Source organism: Fringilla coelebs (assembly GCF_963513975.1).
Source record: "Fringilla coelebs genome assembly, chromosome: 2".
NCBI lineage: Eukaryota > Metazoa > Chordata > Aves > Passeriformes > Fringillidae > Fringilla > Fringilla coelebs.
In genome coordinates this window covers 62,910,193-62,935,897 of record NC_140029.1, presented here as the reverse complement: position 1 = coordinate 62,935,897, position 25,705 = coordinate 62,910,193, and the positions used below count along the sequence as shown (strand labels likewise).

Sequence of the window (25,705 nt, the reverse complement as noted above, 5' to 3'; positions counted from 1 at the left end):
GTGGCACTCAGTGCCCCGTCTAGCTGTCACCGAGGTGCCGGGTCACAGGCGGGGCTCAGGACCTCAGAGGTCTTTCCCAAGCTCATTGATTCTGTGATTCGGAGGCGGGAAGGGCCGGTGTCTCCCGCGACGCCGAGCTCGCTCTGGGCATGACTCTTCCCAAAGCAGCCATGTCATCCCCGGGCCAGGCCTGGGAGAGCTCCAGCCTCTCCCGCCGCAATCCCCGGCAGCCAGCACTGCCCCTCGGGCCCCGCGGGTTGCGAGGACAGCGGCGGCCGCTGCCCAGGCTCCCGCTGCAGTGGGTGGGTCCTGGGAGGTGCCAGCCGCTTCCCTCCCCTTCCCCTCTGCCTGCGGGCTCGGCGGTGAGGAGGCGCCTGAGCGCGGCAGCATCTTCCCTTGGCTCGCCGGGGCGGGGGGAGGAGCCGCCGCCGCCTCGGAGAAGGAAGGTAAGCTGCGGAGCACGGGGGTGGGAAGGGGAGGGAAGGGGCTTGGCTCCCCCCCTTCCCTGTGCTTCCCCTCCCCGGGCGGCCGGCGGTGGGGAGCGGGAGCGGGCCCCGGGCCGGGGCAGGGCGCGGCTGCCCGTGCTGCGTGTGCTGGGCCGGGCTGGCGCTGCGCTCCGCTCCGCGGGGCCTCGTTTCTCAGGCAGCCGGTCTGTAAATGGCCGATAACGGGGATGGCCGTGTGTCCGTCTGCGTGTGTGTGTCTGTGAGTCTGTCTGCGTGTGCTCCGGTTCCGTCAGGAGTCCCGTGTGTGTGGTGCCGGTGCGCGCTGCCCGCAGGTGCGCAGAGGTGTGGTGGTGGTGGTGGTGGTGGCGGCGGCACTACAGGCGAGCCGAGCTTGGCGGCACGGTTATGGTTTTAAGGAAAAGAAGGGATCCTTTGGAAACCAGACACCGTTTGTTTATTGTGTGGGACGTGGGAGGATTTCATGGAACGTTTCCTTGGGCAAGTGAAATTGCTAATATCAGGCGCAGTCAGCGAAGAGGTTTTACTCAGGTTGCGAATCGGGTGACGTCTGTAGGGAGTGATGCTTGTGCACCATCAGAAACTATTAGGGCTGATGAACCGATGTGCTTTCCAGTACATGAGGGGAACTTACAGGAAAGATGGGGCAAGACTATTTATAAGAGAATGTAGTGAGAGGACAAGGGGGAACAGGTTCAAATTGAAAAGGAGTGTATTTAGATTAGATGTCAGGAAAAAATCTTCACTGTGGTTGGTGAGGTATTGGAACAGGTTGCTCCGAGAGCTGTGGATGTCCCGTCCCTGGAGGTGTTCAAGGCCGATTTGGATGGGGCTCTGGGCAACCTGGTCTAGTGGAAGATGTCCCTGCCCATGGCAAAGGTTGGAACAAAATTATGTGTGTGGTCCCTTCCAAGCCAAATCGTTCTATGATTCCATGTTGGAGGATGTGAAAGCAAACATGGGGCAAAGGAAACGTTTAGAAGTAATCGTCCTGCTCAGTGTTGATTGGAGAGATAATACCATCCAGATACTGGAAATAAATGTGACAGAATTATGTAGGATGTGAATGATGTGATGGACTGTAAAGTACAGGAAGAGACTGTGGATAAAGAAAAACAGTGAAGCGTAGCATTGCTTTGAGATAAGAAAATAATAAGAGCTTTTGATGGTGTCTGCTATCGTCCACAGGAGTTGATTTGTATAAGAATATTGCTTACTGAGAGATATGTCAGGAATTATGTCACAGATGGATTTCTTTCTTAGACCGTAAAATCACAGAATGGTTGGTGTTGGAAGGGACCTTAAAGATCATCTGGTTCCAACCTCCCTGCCATAGGCAGGAATACCGTTCACTAGACCAGGTTGCCCCTGGCCCCATCCAGTGGCCTTGAACACTGCCAGGGATGAGGCATTCACAACTTTCCTCAGCAAACCATTTGTGCCCTCACCACTGTCTGAGTAAAGAATTTCTTCCTGGGATGTGATCTGATTCTGTCCTCTTGTAGTTTAAATCCGCTCTCCCTTATTCAATCACTATCTGCCTGTGTAAAAAGTTACTCTCCCTCCTTTTTACACTCCTTCCTCCTTTCAGTACTTAAAGGGGGCTTTTTATAAGCCCCCTTTAAGTACCGAAAGGCCACAGTGAGGTTTCCCTGGAGCCTCTTCTTTTCCAGGCCGAACAGCCAAGACGTGCAGATTATGGCATCATTTAGACACACAGCGATCCAGATGATCTTACATACATCTTGCCCAATAAGCACTTGCTCTCAGTTAAGCAGTGGGAAAATTCTGAGGAAAGGTGGTTCATTAGTCAGCTTGTGATCTTGGATCACATTTCTAATTAGGTTAATAAATAGAAATAAAATAGGTGACTAAACAGGTTCGAAATTCTTCATTTTAGAAACTTGGAAAAATCAAGAGGATTAATTAGTGATGTTGTTTGTACAAGAGTCCTGAGGGCCCTAGAAAGTAAAGATGGTAGAAAGCTGTTTTATGCCAAAGGTAGAATCCATCTGCAATTTATGTCCAAAAAAAAAATTTCAAAAAGGTCTGTTGAAAACAACTTCTAACCATCAAATAGGATTTTAGAAATAAAGACTAGAAGAAGGATAGTCAAGCAAAGTGAAAATGAAGAGCTAAAGTGCCAGTTCGACAGTAAGAATTGCAAAAGAATAGCAAAAGTAATTCTGAGTTAGTTACAGACAATTGTTTTTTTTAATTTCCTTAATCATGTAAGTGAAAACAGTAATAGAAGTAAGACCACTGAGTGATAAATTTGAGGTAAAATGGCCTTGGCATCATGATGCATGTCATCTGTTGCAGTTTGGAGGAGGCTACTGCAGTGGATATACTTATTGTTAGATACTCCAGCTTTTGCCTTGAAAGAATAACCTTTTGTCTCAATTATTTTTTAAGGGCTGAGAATCTGTTTGTTATGTCTGATGCTGTTATGCTCTTGTCTCTTATTGTCCAGTAGTTCCAGTATCAGAAGACTGGAACAGTACATTTGGGTATTTAACAGTATCATTTATTGCTAGAGGAAGTGGGGTAACTTTTCTTTCTCATGCACATTCTATTTACTGGTTTTTCTCTTTCCTGTAGCATGCAGTGTCTTCTTAGGCAGACAGCATTAAGAGTATTAACAAAATTAATAACATTCTTAGCTCCAGGTATATGATACCTGTTTGATGGATTTACCTAGGTAAATTCTGGCTTTGTCAGGCTCCTATGTGCAGATACAATGCCACCTGATATCTGAAGTTAATACATGGTTTATCCTGAAGAACTGACCTGTTGGTGCTTAAGTTCTTAAAGCTTTAATATTTTCTCTACTAGAATTCCTTAACCTTATTTAAATTTAAAAAAGGCTATTTATTTTGCATATTTATTGCACTAAACTGAGTGGTTTTTGTTCTGTTGCACGGTCAATATTTTTAAGAAGGTGTTTCTTTCTTAAACTGAATCTTTGAATTTATTTTGTTTCCCTAAAGCTGGTTCCTTGACCTCTCATGTTTGAAGGTTAAAATCAAGATAGGTTATCAATTCTACCAAATCAGTTGGATAGTAAATGAAGTTTTATGTAGAACATAAAGTAGGCAAGAGCCAACAATTGCATCAGTTGCATTTTATTATGTTTATGTTTCTGTATGGATTACAGGAACTGAAGTGTATTTAGAGTTTGGGTAACAATTCAGCAAAGAGAAGGAACTTTTCAAGTTAATTTTTTTGAAAATCCTGGATTAGCCATATCAAAATTGTCAACAGATGTTTTTCCTTAGCACCTCAGATTAGATTTAGGTTACATTAGATTACATGAGGTTAGATTTTGATGCAGAAATGGAATCTGATTCCCAAAATGTTTGATTATTTTAACACATCTCAAGGTCTAGAGATAATGCTCATTATGGTTTTTTTCTTTTACTGGAGAAGTAAACCAGTAATTATGTGAAAGTGACTCCAGCATCTTCCTATAATACTTTTCAGCACTTAAAGTAGTTCTTGCATTGTTTCCATGATCTGAAACATTTGTTTGCCTTCAAAAGGTATTTTTGCATGTGTAGAAGGAAGTGTAAATACTTCTAAATGAAAATGTGTTTTGGTTGACATTTTCTTATCAGGCTCTTTTAGCTGCTGACTTTGACATTTCAGTAAGTCTACTGGAGGCTTAATTTTAAATAAACACTACTGTTTTCTTGTCTTTGTATTTCTGTCTCTTATTTGTTTGTTATATAGCTTCTCTTTCTTAGTAGTTGCCACCTTCTTTCTTCAAAGCTTCTTTTTTTAAAGTCAAGTAGATAGCTAGCCAAAGGTGTGGTGTTATTTTTTCCAGATTGAATCTAGGGTTTGTAGAATGAGAAAAGAGTTTGGGATTACTTATTTATTTCTGCTTTAAATATTTTCTTTCTGGCGGGTGATGATGATTTTTTTCCAGTTGCTTCCACTCTTATTGCTGGCTGGTCAACAATCCACCATTCTGCATCAACAATGGTGATAGACTTTTCTAAAGGGGGAAAAGTAACTGGAATAGGAATGAGAAAAATGAAAAGACTTAATATGAGCACTTGTCTTACCATCACTTAGTATATGGATCTTGCATGTGAACCTCTGGAAACTTCAGTGGGGTCATGCTAGGTGTCTGTCCCTGGAGCCAACATGTGGAGCTGGATGTCATGCCAAAAGACAGGTGATGTCTGACAAGATGCTTGGCTGAAGTTTTGCTTCTGGAGATGGAGCCAATAAAGAGTTTCTTGGATCTAGCCTCTAAACTGTGCGTTGATTTGCTTGTGTAATGAGTAGGCACACAGTGGAAATTGCATCAGGAGCAAAGAATTCACAGTCTGGTGTCATGGAGCAAGAAAGGAAGGAGAGAAAATTATACTTTAGTTGGAGTTTGAAGTTTTCCAAACAATCACTCACTGTTTGTCAAGATCTGCAATTTCTTGGTAATGGAAAATGCCACATCAGTGGAGGAATGAATGATAAGCTGAGTTCTGTCAATTTATTGTCAGCACTAGGTATAGTACTGGCATTTTACTGTACATGGAGAAAGAAGATAGTTTTGGAAATAGTCTTCCTAGAAAGGAATGTGACCTGTTCAAGGAGTGCATGTTGGCAGTATTGTTGATCTCTCCTGCAAAATTGCTTGGACAAGTAGCATGTAATGTCTACTCTTGCTGGAAACTGCTGAGAAATCAGGAATATCAGAGAAGGTTAGGTTTCTTTTCTAAAAGTCTTATCAAGTCCCTTTTCTCTGTGACTTTTGCTTTGAAATCTTTCCTAAGCCTGTGGTTAGAGTCCTTGGGGAAGAAGCTGCAGACAGACTTTTGAATCAGCAGATGAGGTTCATAAATGCTCAAGTTAAGTGGGAGGAAATACTAAGTGGAGTTCAGAAAATTTTTGTTTGCTTGCCAAGTTCCTAGAGAGAGAATCTACAAGAATGTTTACATTCAGATGAGTCAGTGAACCTGTTTAAATATTTAGGGTTAAATGGTCTGGGACTGTTAATGGAGCTTGGCTACCAGATTTAGTATTTATGTTCTTTAACTCAATCTTATGTGTACTGCAGAAGCATGTGTGTCTTATCCAAAGACCTATCCTGGCTGGGCCAAAATGATGGTCAAAGCTTCCAGTTTCCAAGATCTAAACTCAAACTGCCAGAGTACACTGTCCAGATTCTTAATAGTACTTGGATTCCAGATAAGAGATTTGTGGAAGTTTAATATAAATATTTTGCATCAAAATGCTGTGCTTGTCCTCAAAAAATGGATGTTTACAATAATGATGTTTTTTCCTTTAGATTTGCGCTTCAAAATGTTTTTTGGGAGATCCAGATAGTGAAAATTATAAAAAGTTTTCAGGCATGAGAAATATTTCTGGCTTACCTTTTAACTTTCTAAAATAAGTATTGTATTCTTTTTAAATGTAGTGGCTAGCTATTTGAAAGTAATGGGTTTTAGCAGTTGTGCACATATTATAAGATTTAGTAGACAAATAATCCCAGTAACTTGTCTTAAATAGCTAGGATATGTTTTTCTCCTGTACCTGATTTACTCAAATATACAGGTTTTTGTCTTTTCATTTTTGATAAAAATACTGGTTTTTCTTTGCTTGACTGCCTTCACAATGGTTACTTTTCTGGAGGAAAATTCGTGTGAGTAGGCAAATATGAATCATTCCTAATATTTTAAAGTATATGGATAAGAATGATTCTTAAACAGGCTTTATTTTTTTTTCTGTCCTTATTTTTGGGATCCCCAGGTGGATATATACTCCTAAATCAATTACAGGTTTTTAGAAAGAACAACTTTGCAGATGCAGATATGTGGTGCACAGTATGTGCTTTTGTTAGAAGACATGAATTTGAATAGAAGCATAAACTGGCATAATTTGAGTCACCCTGCGTACTCCTGTGGGGTTGCTCAGAAATAAGGTGTCTGTGTTTGCAGAGCAAACTGAAAATAGAGTTGCAGGGTAATTTTCTCATATATAAGATAAAACATGTTCTAACTTTTGAGTTGGGAGAGCATGTAACTGATCTTTGTTATAGAAAAGTCAAAGCAAAACTGTTGGGAGTCTGAAAAGTAATGAAGTGGAGCACTTTTTATTAATTAACTGAGATGGTTATTGAAGTGAAATATTGGAACCTGAAGAATCATGGGTATCAAAAGGCTTGAGGAAGGAAATACGGAATTCTACATTTATTTGAGCTAGAAAATTCAGTTAGTAATTTTTCCCTTGGGATCTGAGTGTAGGCTAAAGATGGTTGAAAAGTGGGTACCATGTCAGCATTGCTAGGGAGAGCTGGAAATTGGTGCTGCAAAATATTGGGTAGCCTCGATAATCAGTCTCACAGTAGGACTACTGGCATACTTGAAGTTAAATGTTTCAGAATAGTTCAGTAGTACAGGCAAAGGCCTTGATTGGGGGAGTTGTTTCTACTTTGAATAGAGACAATGTCCACAAAATCAACTGTTGCATTCTTGTTATTTGTACAAGTATGTTGGAGAAAAGAAGCAATTGCTTAATCACAAGAGCTCAGCAAGTTCCCCCATTTCCATGAAGGTGTAAAGCTTGGTAAAAGGCTGTGTGCTTATTCAGGGCTCTGCTCAGCTGCACAGGCAGAACTGTCTGGTGCTGTTTAGTTCTTGGCTGCTGCTCCAGCTTGGCATGGATGTGTGGATATCCCGTGGGTCTTGTATCGTATCTGCCAGCACTGTTTGGTGTCAGGGATCCCCAAGGTCATCTTAAATACCAGTAGGTGCTGATGTGTAGGTGACTGAGTCAGCCCTTTAGTCTGTTCTAGTTGAAGGGGAATATAACTTGGCTTCCAGTTGTTTCAGTTTGGCTGTGTGTTTGAGCCTTAAGCTCAAAGTCACTGTGGACTTTCAAGCATAAATTGTGAGTTCTTCATGTAATGTCTCAATTCTTCCTTAATTCTTCATTTAATATCTCAAACTAGGTGTATAAAATACAGTCTGTGTGTGTAGATTTGTGGGTTTTGTCAAAGCTTAAGCTTAACAGTTGTGCATATTCAGTATGGTCTGCATGGTATGAACTGCAGAGTTGTTCAGGTTTTTGTTTCAAGAAAATAATTTTTGTTAGTTTATTCAGTAGATTACATATTGAATCATTAACATATTTCATACTTAAGTCATACTAATTTCATGTATTTTGTGTAATTGGATTGAGTCTAATGGCATGAAGTCTTACATAAGAGATGTGTTTAGTAGTAAGTTAGGTAGTTTTATGTAGCTACATTTGATACTTGTTTTAATGTGGTATAAGTGTGAAAATTAATTCAGTCAAATGGTAACTTGTTTGTTGGATGTTATTCTGCCTGTAGTCAGAATTTTAGAGACATGTGATTTTATGGGAGAAATAAACAGATTTTAGCTATGTCTGAACCAATGTACCTCAAAGAAAATTATGTGTACAATTTTCATCACTCTTCAGGGAAAGAGGATTCTACAGCTTCAGAGCTGCTTCTCATTTTTGTCGTTTTACTGAAAACAGAGTTGCATGGCTTTATGTTAGGAAATAATTTTAGGATGGCAGAGTTGTGCACATTTGTGAAGAAACATCTGGTCTGAAGATCTGTTTCTATTGATAGTGTACGTCATAGAAATTATACAGGTAATTTACAGGGCTGACAATATTTTCTGAAGCAGAATGAATTTTTTAGCAGCTCTCAGTAAACCTGAAAAGACACAAATGTTTTTCTAGCATTGGTTTCAGAATGGAACTGGTGTAAGTAATTTTGAAGGCTTAAGCCAGAAATTGAATTCTCTGAGCAGTGTGCTTTTTCTTTGCTGAAAGAAATGTCTTAAAGCATTATGTCAGGAAGGTTCTCAATTTATTTTTACTGCAATGAAAAGACATTGGAGTATGGTGCTCATAAAACATCTTTCTTTCCAATCACAATCTGATTAATTTTCCTATTTGTTTTAAAAAGATGTTTTGTCCGAGAATTAATATTTTAGGTAAGAATACAGAAGAGCAGAGTCTGCCTAACTGGTCATTATATAGTTGTATGTAAAAGTAAAACTGAGAGCTTTGCATTTCTTGTTTTCTCACCCCACAGAGGAAGGTATTTCTGGCTTAATATTAAGTGTGCATGGTTTCAGAAAGCATTGTTTCAGCAATATGATATGATGATTTTAACCACAGCTCTCTCTCTCTGCAGGGGGACGCAAGCACAAATCCATATGGAGGATGAACCTCCTCCTCAAGGAGTCAGTGCCAAGGTCAGAGTGTTGATTTGTATTGGGAATTCTGTATTGCTCTGCTCAAAAGGTTCCATTTAGCAGTAACTTAATATATACAAGTACTTTTCAAGGTAGACAGAAAAGCTATGGTTAGAAGAAATGATACTAGCTGAAGAAATCTTGCTTAAGTCATCTACAAATCATTAAAAGAACAATATGTTCCTATAACGTCTGAGATTCATGTCCAAGTCTGCCTTTCATGACTTGCAATATAATGAGGGAACTGATCACTTACAGGATATAAATATTGGTAGGCTAAGAGTTGAAGGTGATTTTTATATTTTTGAAACAAAATATAATGTGGAACTGTGTGAGGGAAGAAAGTCTTGAAAAGTGGAAAAATATCTCTTACTGAGTGCAACTAATAATTCCAGAGACAGGATTTAGATTCTGGATTTTTTTTGTCTGATAAAGTTTTGGTTCTTTTTTTTTTTTTTTTAACCAGTATTATAAGTATTTCCTTGGGTGCTTTTTATAAAAGTAGTTGAGGGTTTTTTTCTTTCAGTGTATTATTTTAGTGTTAAGAAATGCTACAGTTTGGGTTTTTTTTTTAAGCTGTTAATTATGAGGGTACAACATGAGTGCTTTGTGGAACAAGGTTACAGAAAAAAACAACTTTTCTCTACAAGATTAATGGGTTCTGACCCACTGAGTACTTGGGATTTAGAGCCCACATTATAAAGAAACCAATATGTTATTTCAGTAAAGGAATCTGTAAAATTGAATGACACCCTGACTGTCCTTTTGAATTTCATTCTTCTTCAGTCTTGCACAAAAGTGAGATGCAGTTTTGTTGATGCAGTTGGAAGAATAGTCTGTGATGCTTTCAGTATTTATTATCATATCTTAGGAGGGCCTAAAATTCTCTGTAATGAATGGTAACCTCTTGACATAAAAGAAATTATTCTGCAAGCAGCAGATGTACGAAGACTGATTCCATATGGATTCTGGTCCTTCATCCCTGATAACCCTGCTATGTGTCACAGGGAACAGTGTCTGCTAGGATTAGCTTGGACCTACTTGCTCACTGACTTATTTCATAACATAATGTCTGTTTGTCCAGCTGCCTGCTGCCAAGCTGATTGTGTCAGCAGAATCTTACTTCCCTTTCACTTGCAAATTTGGCTGAAGTTGGTCAGTTATTTGCTTCAAGGAGATGGAGAAAGAACTGGTGTGATCAAAACCACAACTTTTTTTCCTGTGAAGATGGCCAATACTTCTTTCCCCTCCTCTGAAGTAAATAATAAAAAAAATGTGTGATTAGCTGGTATTTTTCAAAAGAATTTAATTTAGGATTAATTTAGGGTGTTGGTTTTGATTTTCTAATGTTATATATATTCCTGTGTATATTTTTTCATAGTCAGTGACACTAATCAAAAATGCAATATTCTTATGGCTGATATAACATGCTTCAGACTCCAAACTAGAATTTATTCACATCTTTGTGTAATTTGGAGGTGGAAATAATACATACATGAAAACAAATATGCATATTTCTCAAAGATAAGTGTATTCTTGGGCAGCGTTCTTTTATGGTTTCTTTTTTTAACAGCAATTTTAGCACCAAGGGAAAATACACAGATTTCAAATTCTGAATATACACTTTACACTTTATATTGGAATGCTGTCTTACAGAATTCAATGTATATTGAATACTGTAAGACAGCACTTATGTTGCATGAATATAGTGAATGTATGACCTCACCTTTTAACATTCTACATGGTACTTTTCTCCATTAATGTTGATCCTTTATTTCTAGATCATGATATATTTTATATGTTTATTTAATGCCTTCCTTTCAAGTATTGTACAATTAAAATACTAGTTTGTGGCTGAAAAAGGGGATGGTAGTGTTTATATAATTTTTTGCTATGCAATGGCATATATTTTTTCTGTGCAGATATTTGATAGCATTTTTTATAATACCAGGCCCTGGAGGCAACACTCTTGTCAGCCCTGAAGATGCTGGATGTTGGGAAATGGCCGATTTTTTCTCTCTGCTCCCCAGAAGAGATCAAGTTAATTCGTCAAGCCTGTGTATTTGGCAGTGCTGGTAATGAAGTGTTGTATGCAACTGAAAATGATGAGGTAATTGTCCAAGAGTATGTATGAATGTGACATGTTTAATCAGTTATGTATCAAGTTATTCTGAAGGCCAGTAGTATAATAGTACACCTAGAGAAAGTTGCATGCAAAAATGTCTGATTGTTTTGTTTGCTACTGAAACATCTTCAGTTTAAATTAAAGGCTTCTTACCACAATCACAGAGCAAAGAGAAGATGGAGTTAGGTATTTGTTGCAGGTGCATAGTGACAGGATGAGAGGCAGTGGACACAAAATTGCAAGATGGCATTTTCTGATTTAGTACTAGGAAAAAAATGCCATGAGAAGGGTTAAATCCTGAAGCAGTTGTGAGATTTGTTTTCCTTGGACATGTACAAGAATCTTTTGGACATGGCCTTGAGTCAACTGTTCTGTTTAGATCTTTGGTGAGCACAGGGGTGGACTAGTTGAACTTAGGAGGAAGCTCTCCTTTGCAACCTAAGTTACAAGTCTGTGATTCTTTTATAACAGGTTTTTGTGCTTGGCATGAACTGCAGTGGCTGTTTGGGAACAGGAGACATGCAGAGCACTATAGAACCAAGGAGGTTGGATTCCCTGTGTGGCAAAAAGATAGCCTGCCTGAGTTATGGAAGTGGCCCTCATGTTGTTCTTGCTACAGAAGGTAAAGTATGATCTGAATATTGCTTCTTCAGAGAGTCCACTTAAATTCATCCAGCAGGTGTGAAAGGTCTGGGCTGGTAACATAAGAGAGAGAGTTGAGTATTCTGGGCTGTTAAGGCAAAAGTATTTAAAATGGCAAATATCACATGTCAGCTAGCTTGTTATTTTCAAGAGTTTTTGAAGCCCTACTTTGACCTCGTTACTACTTTTGGAAGGGTTTTTTCTTTCACTTCCCAGTTAAGTTTGAAACTTCTGATTGCTCTTGAAATACATTAGTGGCTACATTATGCCCCTGTGTTCTTGTGCCAACACTAAAGCTAAAATGCATCTTTTCCCTCCAGTACCTACTTTTGGATGTGATTTAAAGACCCATTATGTTGCCTTCCAGCCTTCATGTTTCCTGCACTGACACTCTATTGTCCACATTGTGGTAGTGGTTTTTATGTTCATAATTAAGTGCATTACACTTGAGGAAAAATTATTAATAATGTGTTCCTAGTGAGGTTCTATTAGAGCCTAATTGATGATATTCGCACTTACATGTTTCTTTAATGAGAGGAAATGCTTTTCAGTATTCTTAGATTATGACTAAAAGTAGGTGAGGGGAATTATGTTGTAAATGTGTGTTTTACATTCAGTTGTGTTCCATCATTTCCTCCACTCTTCGTGGCAGACCATTCTGCACACTTTTTTTACGTGTGTATCTGTACTCTGAGTTTTGTTACTGGTAGATCCCAATGACACATTCATACTCCTTAACCTGATGATGAAGTACTGCCAAAGAGCAGGTCAAGAACTGATCCTTGATGATGTTTACTCATAACTCCATTTGCATTAATAGCTTTTCTTCAGCACAGCCTTTTAAACTTACCTTTTAGAGGGCTGTTATATGTTACACAATTCTTGTGTTAATTACTGTCATTGCCACTTTGCTGTATGTTTCACATGTTTACTGAAATTTGTATTCACATGTTGGTGAACTGAGAAAAGGGTTATTCACTTTTGGTAGGATAAAGTAATTAGATTTAACCAGTTATTATGGAGAAGTATTGGTTTAACGTAGCATATTTTGCCTTTGTAGTTCTGAGGGAATCCTCCTTAGGGAATATGCATATTGTAAGGGAATGAAAGCTTAATTTTTGAGTTTTCCAAAATGGGAGACAGGCCAGGGCATAGACAAGAAATTCTGATTTGTTGTCAGTAACATAGAAATTGAAATGGGGACTCTGACTGTCATTTTATCCTTTTCTCTTCTGTATTGCACCATCCCTTTTCCTGCAGCAGTATGTTTTCCTTTGCTATGATTATACTGATACTATCCTTTTGGATTTGTGGTCAAAACTATGTGAGCCTGGTAGGATTGATACATCCATGGGCTGAGCAAGCCCCATAGGTCATATATGTATTTATACACTTAAGTATGCATATTTTTACTGAATTTGACTTTTTGGTTTGTAATTTTATGTTGTGTACTCATTGGAAAAGTAGAGATTTTTCAACCAGCTCTTTACATTTTTCTTGTAGAAGGAGAGGTGTATACATGGGGTCATAATGCTTACAGTCAGCTGGGCAATGGTACAACAAATCATGGCTTCATTCCCTGTCAAGTCTCTACTAACTTGGTGAACAAGAAAGTCATTGAGGTTGCCTGTGGCTCTCACCACTCCATGGTGTTAACCTCTGATGGAGAGGTGAGTATAGTGGAAACCAGCGTCTGTTTTCTCTTTATGGAACTCACATAGGTGAGACACAGGAAAACACTCTGCACCTCTAGCATTAGACCTTGCTTCCTCCAGTCCTCACAGTGCTGATGTGACACAAATGTTTCAAAAAAATTGAAACTTGTGAGGGTGTAGCTGTTTTGAAGTGTGTGCAGAGCACTGATTTTGTGCCACTTCTACTTGTAATAACAAATTATACAGCTAGTTCCTTCCTATGCTATGATCTACTTTAAATGCTTGATGGCATTAAAGCTGATGTTAACGTGAATCACATTCACTGCAAGGAATTTTACCTGCCAAAGTAAAAAGTTTCCTGTAATTTGCCTTGAGGTGCCATTTGTGCCACTTAAATATTCTAGTTTGGGTTCTGGAAAAGTAGCAATGGATTCTTCCAGCATTAACTGCAGCCATCATGTTTCCTCACCTTTGAGTGGAGGAACATAAAAAAATGGAATATATAAATGCTTAGATTCGCATATTTTTGTTAGAAACAGTTGACTTGTAAACCTGTGTGTCTTCCTATGTCTGTAAAACAATAGATCCATTTTCACATAAAAAATGAAAATTTTTGTTCATACTGCTCTTTCCTCTCTTGAATGTGTACTTTGAACTGTATATTATAAAGCCATCTTTGATGACAATTATTTTGCAACAGGTATACACATGGGGTTATAATAACTCGGGCCAGGTTGGATCTGGTTCAACAGCAAATCAGCCAATTCCTCGAAGAGTTACCAGCTGCCTACAAAATAAAATAGTCGTTAATATAGCTTGTGGGCAGATGTGCTCTATGGCTGTGGTGGAAAATGGAGAGGTAAGAAATTTCAAGTGAATATTTGGACTGAGTTTTACTTCATGTAATAACTTGGCATGTAGATAATTTCAAACCTGGTAGTAATGAGCTGTTACTCAGAAAGGAAGTTTACTTTTCCAAATTCCCTTGAGTCTAGCTGCTCATACTGCTCATAACAACCTTTGTTGTTATGAGCATATATAAAGACTACTGTCTTTAGCATTCATAGACAAATAAATTATTGTCTATACTTGAATCTGAAGTATTTTATGTGAGAATAATCAGTGAATGTGAGAATAATCACTGAATGGTATTTTAATTTTCAATGCTCATATTCACATATCTTAAGAGGAAACAAAAGTACATTGCATACATTTTTTGTACTGGAGTACCTCTTGAGTCTCTCTCATACTTTTTTATCCTCTTTGCAAAGATACAAGGGGGTTGTAAAGTTCTAGATTTTGTTCATATGAGCTGATGATGTTGGCCAGTGTACATCTTGCTAGCTCTATTTCTCCAAACACTTGAGTTTAGAACTAAGTAGCTATTGACTGCAGTAAAACCATAATGTCACTGAAATTATCAGAGCTTAGTGTCTTCCCTTTTTCTTATGTTTGGCATAAAGCTGCCTACTCAAGCTGTTGTGCACAGCTTCCATTTTATAATTGTTCTAGTGTGTTTTCTGTTAGAAGATTTTGGAATGAGAAATCAGCTCTTTGAAGAAGGAAAGTATTGTGCTGGATTTACTCTGTGCTGGCAAGCAGCCATATGAGTCACTGTTCTTCCTATTAAAATATTGTAGTCCTACATAATCTAACTCCTAAAGAGCATGAATGTGGAAGTTAAGAATTCTAGATGAGTATGTAACTGGCATTTTAAAGAAAAAGGTGTGTGTATATGTATGTTTACATAGGTAGGTATATCTGTGAATATGTTTGTGTTTACCTAAAACAAAAAGAAGTGAATAGTAGCAAACAGCTAACAGTCCCTGTCTCTGTTTCAAGGTCTATGTCTGGGGGTACAATGGGAATGGCCAGCTGGGGCTGGGCAGCAGCGGCAACCAGCCCACGCCGTGCCGGATCGCAGCCCTGCAGGGCATTCGTGTGCAGCGGGTACGTCTGTGCTGCTCCACCTCAAACCCTCCAGGAACCTCTGCAAGACTCCTGTAGACAGCAAATGCTGCTTTTGAAGGAGATAGTCCTTTGTTTAAAAAGTGACATCAGAATAAAACAAATGTGTCCTAAAGTGGACCTCTCCCAACAGGGGAGAAACTGTGACCCTGTTGAGTTCGGTGGAAATTTTGCCATTGACTTCAGTGAGGTCAGGATTTTACTTAGAGGACTAGACCAGTGAAAATGTTTGTTTTGTTTTCTTCTTTTTTTCCTGTGAAAGTTAATTAAAAAATATTGCTGTTATTTTAGTAAATAACAGAGTCTTTCTAGGATATTCCGTTCTTCATTAACCTGTGCCATTTTTTTCTGGAAAAAAGCTGCAGTTTACCATTTTGTCTGTCTCGTGAACTGAATTTCATTTTAGCTGCACTCCAGCCACAGTGACTTACTGGTGTTTGGAGTCTGAATAAATTGCCTCCGCTGCATTTGGCTAATATTTGGTATGATTCCACAGTTAGTCTTGACCTTTGAAGGTTATTGCACTTTACCAAGTAGCGGGGCTGCCAGCTTTGTAACTAGCAAAATGATAACTTCTGTTGTATAATAAGAAATATTTAAAGTTACTGCAGGACTGGTTGTGGAAATTTTTAATTGATTCATGCAAAATAGAGGATACTGACAGGAAAATGATACAAGCTGTTAGAAGACATTGGTTTTGTAACTAATGAAAATTTGCAAGAGCATTTTGAACTTTGGATTCTATTTATTGCGTTTACTCAGGAAAGCTATGAATTTTTAAAGTATTTTAAAAGAAACTCATTTAATGACGTCATTTTATATTCAGTGCCTAGGATGTAGACAGTAGCTTTGCTGGTAGCCACTACTGTTGGATAGTAACATAATAAAGTGAGCATTATGTTCCCCTGTATTTATTCTTCTGTTTAGAGAGTGAATGCTCCAGCAAGTTTGGCTTAGATTCTATTTCTGTACACTTCCTTTACTTAATATTGATTAAGTAGATCTCCACTCAGTAAATAACTTGATGGTTTATTTCACTTAAAGTGCATCACATGCTTCATGGATGTTAGTGGAGTATATACGTTTATGGTGTGTCATTGCAGATCATATAAAGATAGGTGAGCTAGTTATGAACAATGTAAATTGGTTTTTGGTAGTTGTCTATCTCTACTAAATTACACAAACTCCTGCAGTGCAGGACTGCTGCTGGTAGTGTTGCCAGTGTGTATCAGTCTGTATGTGGGGCATGTGCTGCATATCTGAAGGGGATTTTTTGAACAATCTGATGTGAGGAGGCAGCTCAGTAGAACCCAGGGGGTTTCCACGGGGAGTTATGAGTTGATACAGCTGTGGGCTGCCATCAAAATGGAGAGTTTTGTCTCTGCCCTCTCTTTCCTGGTTGATTGCTCTTGTTGCTTATCTTGTGTGTGGTTCTCAGACCGTACTGTGAGAGTTTTCTTGCAGTGATGTAAGTTTAGAGAATTCCAGAATGGCCTGGCTTGAAAGGGACCCTAAAAACTGTCCAGTTCCATCCCCTGCTATGGGCAGGGACACCATCCACTAGACTGGGTTCCTTAGAGCCCCAATGAACCTGGCCTTGAACACTTCCAGGGATGGGGAGTTACCTCACCAGAGGATCCTCTAAGCACAAGAGCTGGCACAGAGAGGGAGCAGTTTTGTGTGGCTGTCGGTCAGGGATGAGAGAATCAGACAGGCAGACCTTAGCTATTTTTCCAGTGGGGAAGCTATTCATGGAGCAAGGTCAATGAAAGACAGACAATCTTCACTTTCCTGCATATTGTTCAAATTTGTCATATAACTTTCCTTCTTTCTCAGTTTCCATCTACTCTTTTTGCCCTGCTCTTGAAATTATCTGTCAGGGTTTCTCATTGGTAAATGTTTTTCCACAAAGTCACCTCATCTACTTTCCTTCCATTTTTAATAAACTTACCTGTATTTTTAATTTTTACACTAGCCTAGAATCAATGGCATACATCTATAGCATAAGATGTATCTATCTGTATTAACTTACTATTGCATAAAAATGAGGTTTTCTTCTTTTTATTATTCCTTACAGGTTGCCTGTGGCTATGCACATACATTAGTGCTAACAGATGAAGGTCAGATATATGCCTGGGGAGCCAATTCATATGGCCAGTTAGGTACTGGGAATAAAAGTAACCAGTCTTACCCTACAACAGTTATTGTGGATAAGGACAGGTAATACTTACAGTCTTGCAATCAGACATTGGTTGACATACTCACAGAAGAACTACATAAAATTATGGTATTTTTTATCTTTTTTTTTTTTTTATTTGGGAGAAGGAGCCTAAAATTTTTTGCAATGGTTCATCTGATAAATATAAAGAGACTTTTCACTGAAAGTTCTTGAATCTGTCCCATAACCATGCCTGTGAAAGAGAAACTGAATATTCTGAGCCTGAATATGCTATTTTCTGCTTCGACTCACATTGTGCTTTAAAGGCCTTAATTGCAGTTTCCCTTCAGTGGTGTAGTTTCATTGCTTGAAATCAACAGTAAAGGCTTTATTGTCTGTGAATATAAATTGTATTTTTATATGCTACTTTTGACAAGAAGTGTACTCAGAAAAAGTGAAGGGTGGACATCGGCAATTTGTGTTATTTCTGCTATTAAATCTGGCTCATAATCCAGAAGAGAGAGAAAGGGAGGAGTTCTTGGTATTGTTGCCTAAAAATGAAGCTTCGATTTTTGCAAGTTAAATACTTTCCTCTAGGTCCTTGAGGGACAGTGGGGCAGTTGTTTCTGTTGCTGTTATAAAGCCATGTATATGTATGATGAGAAATCTTGATTTTGGGCTCCTGTTGTGAATAAGAAGCAAAGTGAGATGTCCCTCTTAACCCTGTGTCTGAGTACATCATTGTGAGGAAGTGGCATCTCTGCTCTTGGTGGTGAGACATGGCCTGATCTTGAGCATTGCTATTTCTATGTGTGTACTTGTGGTTTTGCTTCAAATGTTATTGATTTTTTTTTCCAGACACTTTTAAAATGTTAGAATAAGAATTTAATACAAGTTTTAATGTTGCATGCTACCTTTGACTTTTGTTGGTCAGAATATGAATTGTTGGTATCAGTGAAAATATTGCCTCGCTAAAGCCCGCAAGATTTGTGCGTACAGCTTTAAACAAGTTGTTTCCCTGCCATTATCCCCAGGCAGCTGAGCACACAAGTAAACAAGCAGTAGTTCAGACTGCAAAACAGTGGATTGTGTAATGCTGTACACAGTGGGAGTTTTGAAGTCCTAAATCAGTCTTGGGATTAGAGACATAGCCTAGCTAAAGGACACTTAGAAACAGCTTTAAGTGCTGTTTGGTTCTAAGTTTTAGTTTTCAAAATGGAATTCCTTTAAACATAGGTAATAATAATTATAGGAGTATGAAGAAGTATGTTTAACTTGTTGGTTTATAATTGGTACCAGTAAGCAAACAGAAAAAAAAGACTTTCATTGTCTTTCAATTATAAGCCATAATGCAATTTTAATTTTTTTTAATGCATCTTTATTTCCTTCTTCATCTTCTCCAAGTATTTGTTAATACAGCTACTCCTGTCGCTGCCCAGCACCACCAAGGACATTCAGAGACTTGAATCTCATCATAGCTTTGCTTGAGAGAGCTGAGGGGTCAGCAGAGTATGTGCTGCAGCAGATACAGAGCTCTGCTGCAGCTCTGGCTGCTCTCTCCCAAGATGCTTTTCCAAAGAGAAACTTGGAGTGCATGCTGTTTGCAGAAACACTTCCAGCCCTTTTAATTTTGCTGTGCGTGACCAGAAAGCATTCTTGTTTACATGCACGCTTACAAGCATGTCTTGCACTAGAGAAAGACAGGAGGCAGTGAGCTGATTCACTGTGTTTTGTTCTTAATGAGAGTGACTCGCTTTTCTCCTTCGGTTTGCTTGCACATTCAGGGTGGTGGAGATCGCCGCCTGCCACTCGGCGCACACGTCGGCGGCCAAGACGCAGAGCGGCCAGGTGTACATGTGGGGGCAGTGCCGGGGGCAGTCCGTCACCTTCCCCCACCTCACCCACTTCGCCTGCACGGACGATGTGTTCGCCTGCTTCGCCACGCCCGCCGTCATGTGGCGCCTGCTCTCCGTAGGTGAGGTGAAACGTTCTTTATTCTGGCACCTTCTATACACACCCGGTAGCTCATAAAACAGTTGCGTTTGTTTGAAGCCTAACGTAGCTGCTCAGAAAAACTTACACCAGGGAGCATAATAATAATGACATGGGATGTATGCGTAAGTGGTAATGTGGCATGGTAGAACATTGGTAAAGCCTGATGGCGGAGCTAGACAGTTGTCCATTTTATTGATGTGGCTCATTGTTGGAACCCAGGAAATTCCTCTGGCTGCCCTGGAGGGCTCGAGCCCCTGCCCAGGGGGCTCAGAGACCTTGGGACAGAGACCTCTGTGCCTTTGATTTAGCCCTTGGGGAAAAAAATTACCAACTTTACATGAAGATCTGCAAGCCACAACAGTTTAAGTAGAATGATAGTGAATTTATCACAGGGTGAAAAATAGATTTTTGGGGTTTTTAGAATGGGGTTTAGGGGACAAGATGGAGGAATCTGGGCATGTCCAGCCTTTCTCCTTCTTCTTATTGGCCTCCATCTTCTGCTGTGATGTTGGCACTTTTAGATTGGTCTAGAGTAGAAGCTCGCTGTCTAACATAGGTAATAGATACTGGAAAGTTACTGTAAGTATTGTACACGTAGTTTTTAGTATAAAAAGATAACACTGCCCCGGGGGCAGGCAGAGTGCCTCTGACTGTCTTGCTGAGCAGACCTTGGCAGGTCAGGAGAAAGAATGTTATAGATAAGGAACAATAAACAACCTTGAGACCAAGAACAGAAGAGCTCTGACTCCTTCTTCGACTGCCAGGCTGGGAAAAGAAACTTTCCAACCTATCTCAGGGTCACTCTGACCAGTGGGGGATCCCAAGAGCTCATTTCTGTGGAGAAGTGCCTCAGGTTTGGGACGGGGTTTTTTGTGTAACCTCTGTGTGTGACTGTCCAGTGGCTCTGGGTGGAAAAATCTGAGTTTGAATTTGGAGATTTGAGTTGAGGAGATCTGAAGCTTTCTTTGATGCCCTTAAGTAGACTACTAAGAATTGAGGGAGCCAAATTCCCATGTTCTGAATTGGCCACAAGCCCTCAGTCTCATCACAACTGATCGTGACCTGGTCTTCTGAAGAGACAAGTTGCTGGCTCTCAGGTGTTTGATTAGCATTAAGATCTGTCTTGCTGGCCTTGAGTAGAAAGAGTTAAGTACTCAGCATTGGCTACCAGAGAGCTCATTCTTTCACTACAGTTTAATCCCATAATGGTTTCTAATGAAGTTGCTGGGGTGTTGTTGGATTTTTTGTTTGATTTCTTGGGTTTTTTTTGTTGTTGTAGCAATATTTTTGTGTGTTTGATTTGGTTTGTTGTGGGTTTTCGGGTTTTGTTTGCTGTTGTTCTTGGGGGGGTTGTGTATTTGTTTATTATGTGGTTTTTTGGGGGGTTTTTGGGGCGGTCTGGGTCCCTTTGGAAATAGAGCTACAAGACTGCAGCAATGTTGTACGAAAGCATAAGGTGAAGCCTTACAAGAGGAAAAGGTTACTTAACTTTTAAATAAAACAAGTTGCAGATGCACTTTTAAAGCCACTTTTTCATATGTGCCAAGTAGTCTTTCCAGCATCCTGGCACTATTCAGGAGGTCTGAGCAGGGTTCTTGTGATGACACAGGAAAAAGGATGCTGGCTATCAGGCCCTTGTCATGTCTCCTGGGTTGTTTTTAGTTAGGTGTCTCTGTGCTGGTGTCAGTTGTGCCTTTTTGCACACTCCAGGAGCTGAGGGTTACTGGCCTCTTCATCCTGTCCCACCCTGGCAAGCTCTCAGGACTGACTCACTGCTGTTTGTCATCTGATGTTTGCATGGTGAGAATCCTCAGGCAGCTGTGTCCTGGGATCTTACATCTGCTGACCTGTATGCCACGGACATCTACCATGCTTACAGCCCTTCTCTGTCCCTTTTATTCTGATGCTTCCACACCCAGGCATTCCCATTCTCTGCACGTTTGTGGCAGTTCTGACATTTCTTATACAATTCTTAGCACTGGCTGCTAAGGAGTTTTCTTGGCTTTGTGCCTTGTCAGTGGGAACTGCCTCTTCCTTTCCTTCCTCAAGCTCCCCTTTCACTGCTGTAACAAATAAAAGCATCTGGTTTTCCTCTAAGAGTTTCAAAGCTGAACCCCACTATATTCACTTTTCCTCTGATGGCTGTAATAAGTCATCTGGAGATGTGTCTTGGTGGGCATCTGGATTGTCAGTTAATTTTGAACATTTTCACCTTTGCATTAGTTGCTAAAATGCTCACTTGTTTAGCTAGCAGAGATCCGAATCAATAAACCACACATTGTACAAAATAAGAACTAACAAAGTATTTTACAGTATCATTGTTTCAGAAATATTTTTTCAATCATCACTCTTATGGATTTCTTTTCCCCCATCCATTTTACCTGTACCTACCCAAATTGTGTATACCTGACATTCTCTAAATGAAGTGCAAAATGACTGTGCTAAACAAAGTGTAACAGTATCTAAGTGTGTGTGTGTGTAAGCTTTTTTAGAGCTTGTGGAGAAGGTCTTTCCATTTCCAGCAGAATACTATTCTAATTTCTAGCTTGATTAGGTTACAGAACCTAGCATTTATGTAATTTTCTGTAGAGAACAACTAATTACTGACCCACAAGATCTGTCTAAACCCATAATATATATTTATATGGTAAGAAGAGAAAATGTTGTCACAGTTCAGAATGAGATTTGGGGGTAGAGTGAGTTGGTGATTTTTTTGACTACTATTAAAGAACATGGTTCTCTGAGGCTGTGTGATGGAGATTTGGATCAGTAGGTAAAAATTTTGTATGCAGATAATGGAGGACTTTTCAAAGCTGTTTGGTAACTTTATAATGCAAATATCAGATATATACAGAGATATGACACCAACAGGAGTATGCAGACCTAGACACACTGTGCTTCTAACACATTAAGTCTAGGGAAAGCTATTCAACTTCTGAGTGTTGGTATTACTTTTAGGAATATTGCACTGGGCAGTTTCACTGCCAGCCAATATGTTGTTTCTGTAATAGATTCATTTTTTGCTGCAATATAATGTCTCCTTATGGGAGCATTTCAGAAAATTTTGTTATGATTTTTTTATTGATCTTTTGAGGCTCTTATAATAACTAACACTTTCAGTTTGATATAATTTAGTCACTAATGGATGATAGCATTTTCTGTCATATGGAGCAGTAAACCTCTGAGCAGTAAACTCCTTAACTTTATTTTTCTGACCTTATATAGATGAGTTAGAGGAGTGGAATTCACAGGTTTTTTAATGGAGATATTTGCTTGGAGCAGGAAACTAAAAAGGACTAAAAAAGCTGTCCTTTCTTTGCTTTTCTGGCCCAGACAGAACACGTAGGCTGCTGGGGGGGTTTTACTAGCTTTAAGGAGATGTATTTATTAAGAGTGTTAATTGCTGACAGATACCCAGAATGTTGTAGTGGGAGATGTTTATATTGCTTATTACTTTATATGTCCCCTCTTTATTCTAGAGCCTGATGATCATCTAACAGTAGCCCAGTCACTAAAGAAGGAATTTGACAACCCTGAAACTGCAGACCTGAAGTTCCTAGTGGATGGAAAATACATTCATGTTCATAAAGTTCTTCTTAAAATTAGGTAAGAAACAAACAGTATAAATTGTATAAACTAAACTGTGCAGTGTAGTCCACTGTGCTGAGTCATCACTGCAAAAAAATTCCTGACTTATTCTTACAAATTCTCTTTTCTCTGAGTCAGGGACTCATGTGCTGTTCTTCACTGTTACTTTCTAATTATCAAGCATGTTGCTCTACTACCTGCCTAAACTTTCCTCCATTTATCCTGACATTTATCCTTCTTTGTGCTCCTAAATGGCCTTGCCCTTGATTTCCAGTAACCTTTTGCTGCCAAGGAAAAGGCTCACTTCCTTCTGCTGTCTTGTCAGTAGTTAGAATCAGTTTTTTCCTCCTTTATATGCTTGGCTTCCTCCACCAGAATGATTTGAGGGCGTTGTGTTTGTTCTTGGCACTCTTTCCTTCTACAGGACCTTTCAGTGGAAGTTGTTTCAGCAACTTCTGTAGGTGCTATCCAGATAATCTTTTTCCCCCTTTTATGACAGATTTCTTGTTCTATGTGTTTTAAACATTCTTACCAGTGAGTTTGACTTTTAAGCTGGCTTTTTTTTTTTTCTGTTTTTACAACTTTTTGCAAGTTATGACCACTTTATGGTGAGATTTTACATAAGTAGATCTACAGAATGATCTCATTGTTATTAACATGCAGAGAGATTAATTTGTTACTGCTAATGTGGTTTCTCCTGTGATATTCTAGAGACACTGCTTTAGATCTCTTCTGCCTTGCCAATTGCTTCTGCTTCATCCTCTTCATTGTTATAATATTTTTTTTCTCTTTGCTATTTTTTTCTCAAAATGCTTCGCTATCTCACTCAGCTTATCACCACTTTCATCTTCCTACTTCTGCTCCTGAATCCTGTTAGTGATTTCTTGTATATTACTGTGTGAAATTAAAATTCCCTGTTAATTCTTGCCTGTCCTTGTTGTGTTGGGTTTTTTTATCTGCTCTCCTCTTGCTACTCTGATTACCTGTTTTACTTTTGTCTTCCCTTTACTGGTTTCATTGCTTGTTCATTACTTTCATGCCTATAGTCCACCCTCTTCATATGGAATGCCATGTGGTCTCCATCAGATACCACACTAGATCTTGTGTATGCCCAAAATGTTCCTGAGGTTTGTTTTCCTGATAATCAGACTACGTGTAACTTTCCCATATTTCCTTTTTCTTGCTCTATTTTTCTCAGATTATGTGGCATTCTGTGAAGGAAATGTCTAATTCTAAAATGGATTTACATATATGGTGTTAGCAAAATACTGTGAAGGAATAATAAAGCATCAGGCATGGTCTGTAAAATTACTATTTTCTTTACTCTCATGGTGCAACTGGATCAAAGTATTTGAAAAGGTGTTTTGCAACGTTTGGCCTGGAGCATTGTCATGAAAGCAGTGCTGCTAAAAGTTCCTTTTTATTGTTTAGTCATTTCTTTACTGCTTATGAGGACTCCTTTCCATCTTGTTCCATTCCTGTTCTTGAGCTGGATCCCGTTGGTGGTGGTTACTGGCTGGCAGTGGTGGAGGAACGTCAGGGAGCAGCCGGCCCAGTGAGGGCAGCCCCAGGCCAGCGCTGCCTGCAGGAGCAGGGACATCCCAGAGCAGAACGCGGCTGGGATTTGCCAGCCCGGCATTGAGTCAGCCGGAGGGGCTGACTGAGCTGGCTCTGCTCAGGGTAGGGACAGCAAGAGAGACACTCCCAGGGATCTCCTCCAAGAGAATTGCTTCATTTTTCAGGGATCAGTGTGTACCACCTTCTCTCTGACTTTTGAGTGGTGCCATTGGGGCACAGACCATTCCCAAGGTCTGATCCATGCTGGATGGATAGCATGGTCACCACTACTTAACATAGGGCTCTGGGAAGCAAAACAATGAGGTTTTGTCTGCCTCTCCCAATGCCAGAATGTGGTAAACGATGTGGCAGAAGCTAGATAATGACTTTATTTCTTTATGAATTAGACAAGAGGTTCCATTATTTTATTAAAATCCTCAAAATACTAAAAGAAAAAAATTCTTTCATTAACAAGTAAAATGTGAAGAACTTAAGTCATTAGTTAATTATTTTTCATTTAGATTTAAGCAATACTTTACATTGTAGTTTTGTCTCAGAGACATTAAAAGGAAACAGTCTTGCTTTTTACAGGAAAGTTTAAGTAAAAAAAGAGAAAATTCAGATGTGGGAGGGTTGCAAATTAGTGTAGTACAAAGAAATATGATTACGTTGTGGTTGCTGTAGGAAAAGTTATCAGAAGTGGAGGGAGATGTTCATTTTTATCAACAAAAAATTTGAAAACAATGCTCATGTTAGGATGCTCTTTAGGGAACAGGGCATTGTAAATTACTGTGAACTGGAAATTGCAGATTACAGCTACCAAAGGCAGTGCCTTGTCCTTGTTTGTATCTGTCACAAAAGTATTCAGACTTATAAGGAAAAAGATGATGAAAGATCTGAGTGAAAGTGTCTTCACTTTCAGTAATTTAATCCTTGATTGTAATGATTAATGCTAAATTGTGTATGGACTCTGATGCTGGAATAAATGATATCTAAAATCATTAATAATTTCCCTCTTGATTAGGAAATGCTGGAGAAATCAGTGTCAAATCTCAGGAATGTCTAAGTTAATTGTAAAGTTTATGTGCTATGAGACAGGTAATAAAATTGATTGCTAATGTATAATGTATTTTAAAAAATGGCACCAAAACCAGATGGATAATTCTTGTAAGTAGAAATGGAGCCTGCCATAAAATATTAACAACAGGAATAATATTCTGAATTACATATATCAAGTTTATAAGGCTTAAAGAAATGAACGTGTTCAAAGCCAGAAATAATGTAGCTAGAGATTCTGCTTTTGTATTTAC

General features: G+C 39.2%; 1 protein-coding gene across 6 annotated transcripts in view; it reads left to right on the top strand.

Moving 5' to 3' along the window:
• Window positions 1-355: 355 nt before the first annotated feature.
• The window catches only part of LOC311151202 (RCC1 and BTB domain-containing protein 2), a 33,237-nt gene continuing 7,887 nt past the window's right edge, over window positions 356-25,705 (top strand). For 4 of the 6 annotated variants that reach the window (XR_014615980.1, XR_014615981.1, XR_014615982.1 and 1 more), the window contains exons 1-10: window positions 356-446; window positions 8,647-8,707; window positions 10,659-10,817; window positions 11,304-11,454; window positions 12,978-13,144; window positions 13,830-13,988; window positions 14,972-15,079; window positions 17,175-17,317; window positions 19,040-19,230; window positions 22,730-22,856. Coding sequence is in view for 3 of the 6 variants with exons in the window: in XM_084201486.1 (XP_084057612.1) it covers window positions 8,669-8,707; window positions 10,659-10,817; window positions 11,304-11,454; window positions 12,978-13,144; window positions 13,830-13,988; window positions 14,972-15,079; window positions 17,175-17,317; window positions 19,040-19,230; window positions 22,730-22,856 (1,244 nt within the window). In the remaining 3 variants the exon portion in view is untranslated. Of the gene's footprint in view, window positions 447-567; window positions 650-8,646; window positions 8,708-10,658; window positions 10,818-11,303; window positions 11,455-12,977; window positions 13,145-13,829; window positions 13,989-14,971; window positions 15,080-17,174; window positions 17,318-19,039; window positions 19,231-22,729; window positions 22,857-24,580; window positions 24,643-25,705 lie in introns of those variants that run through there. The other 2 variants (XM_084201488.1, XM_084201487.1) reach the window with 2 other exon arrangements.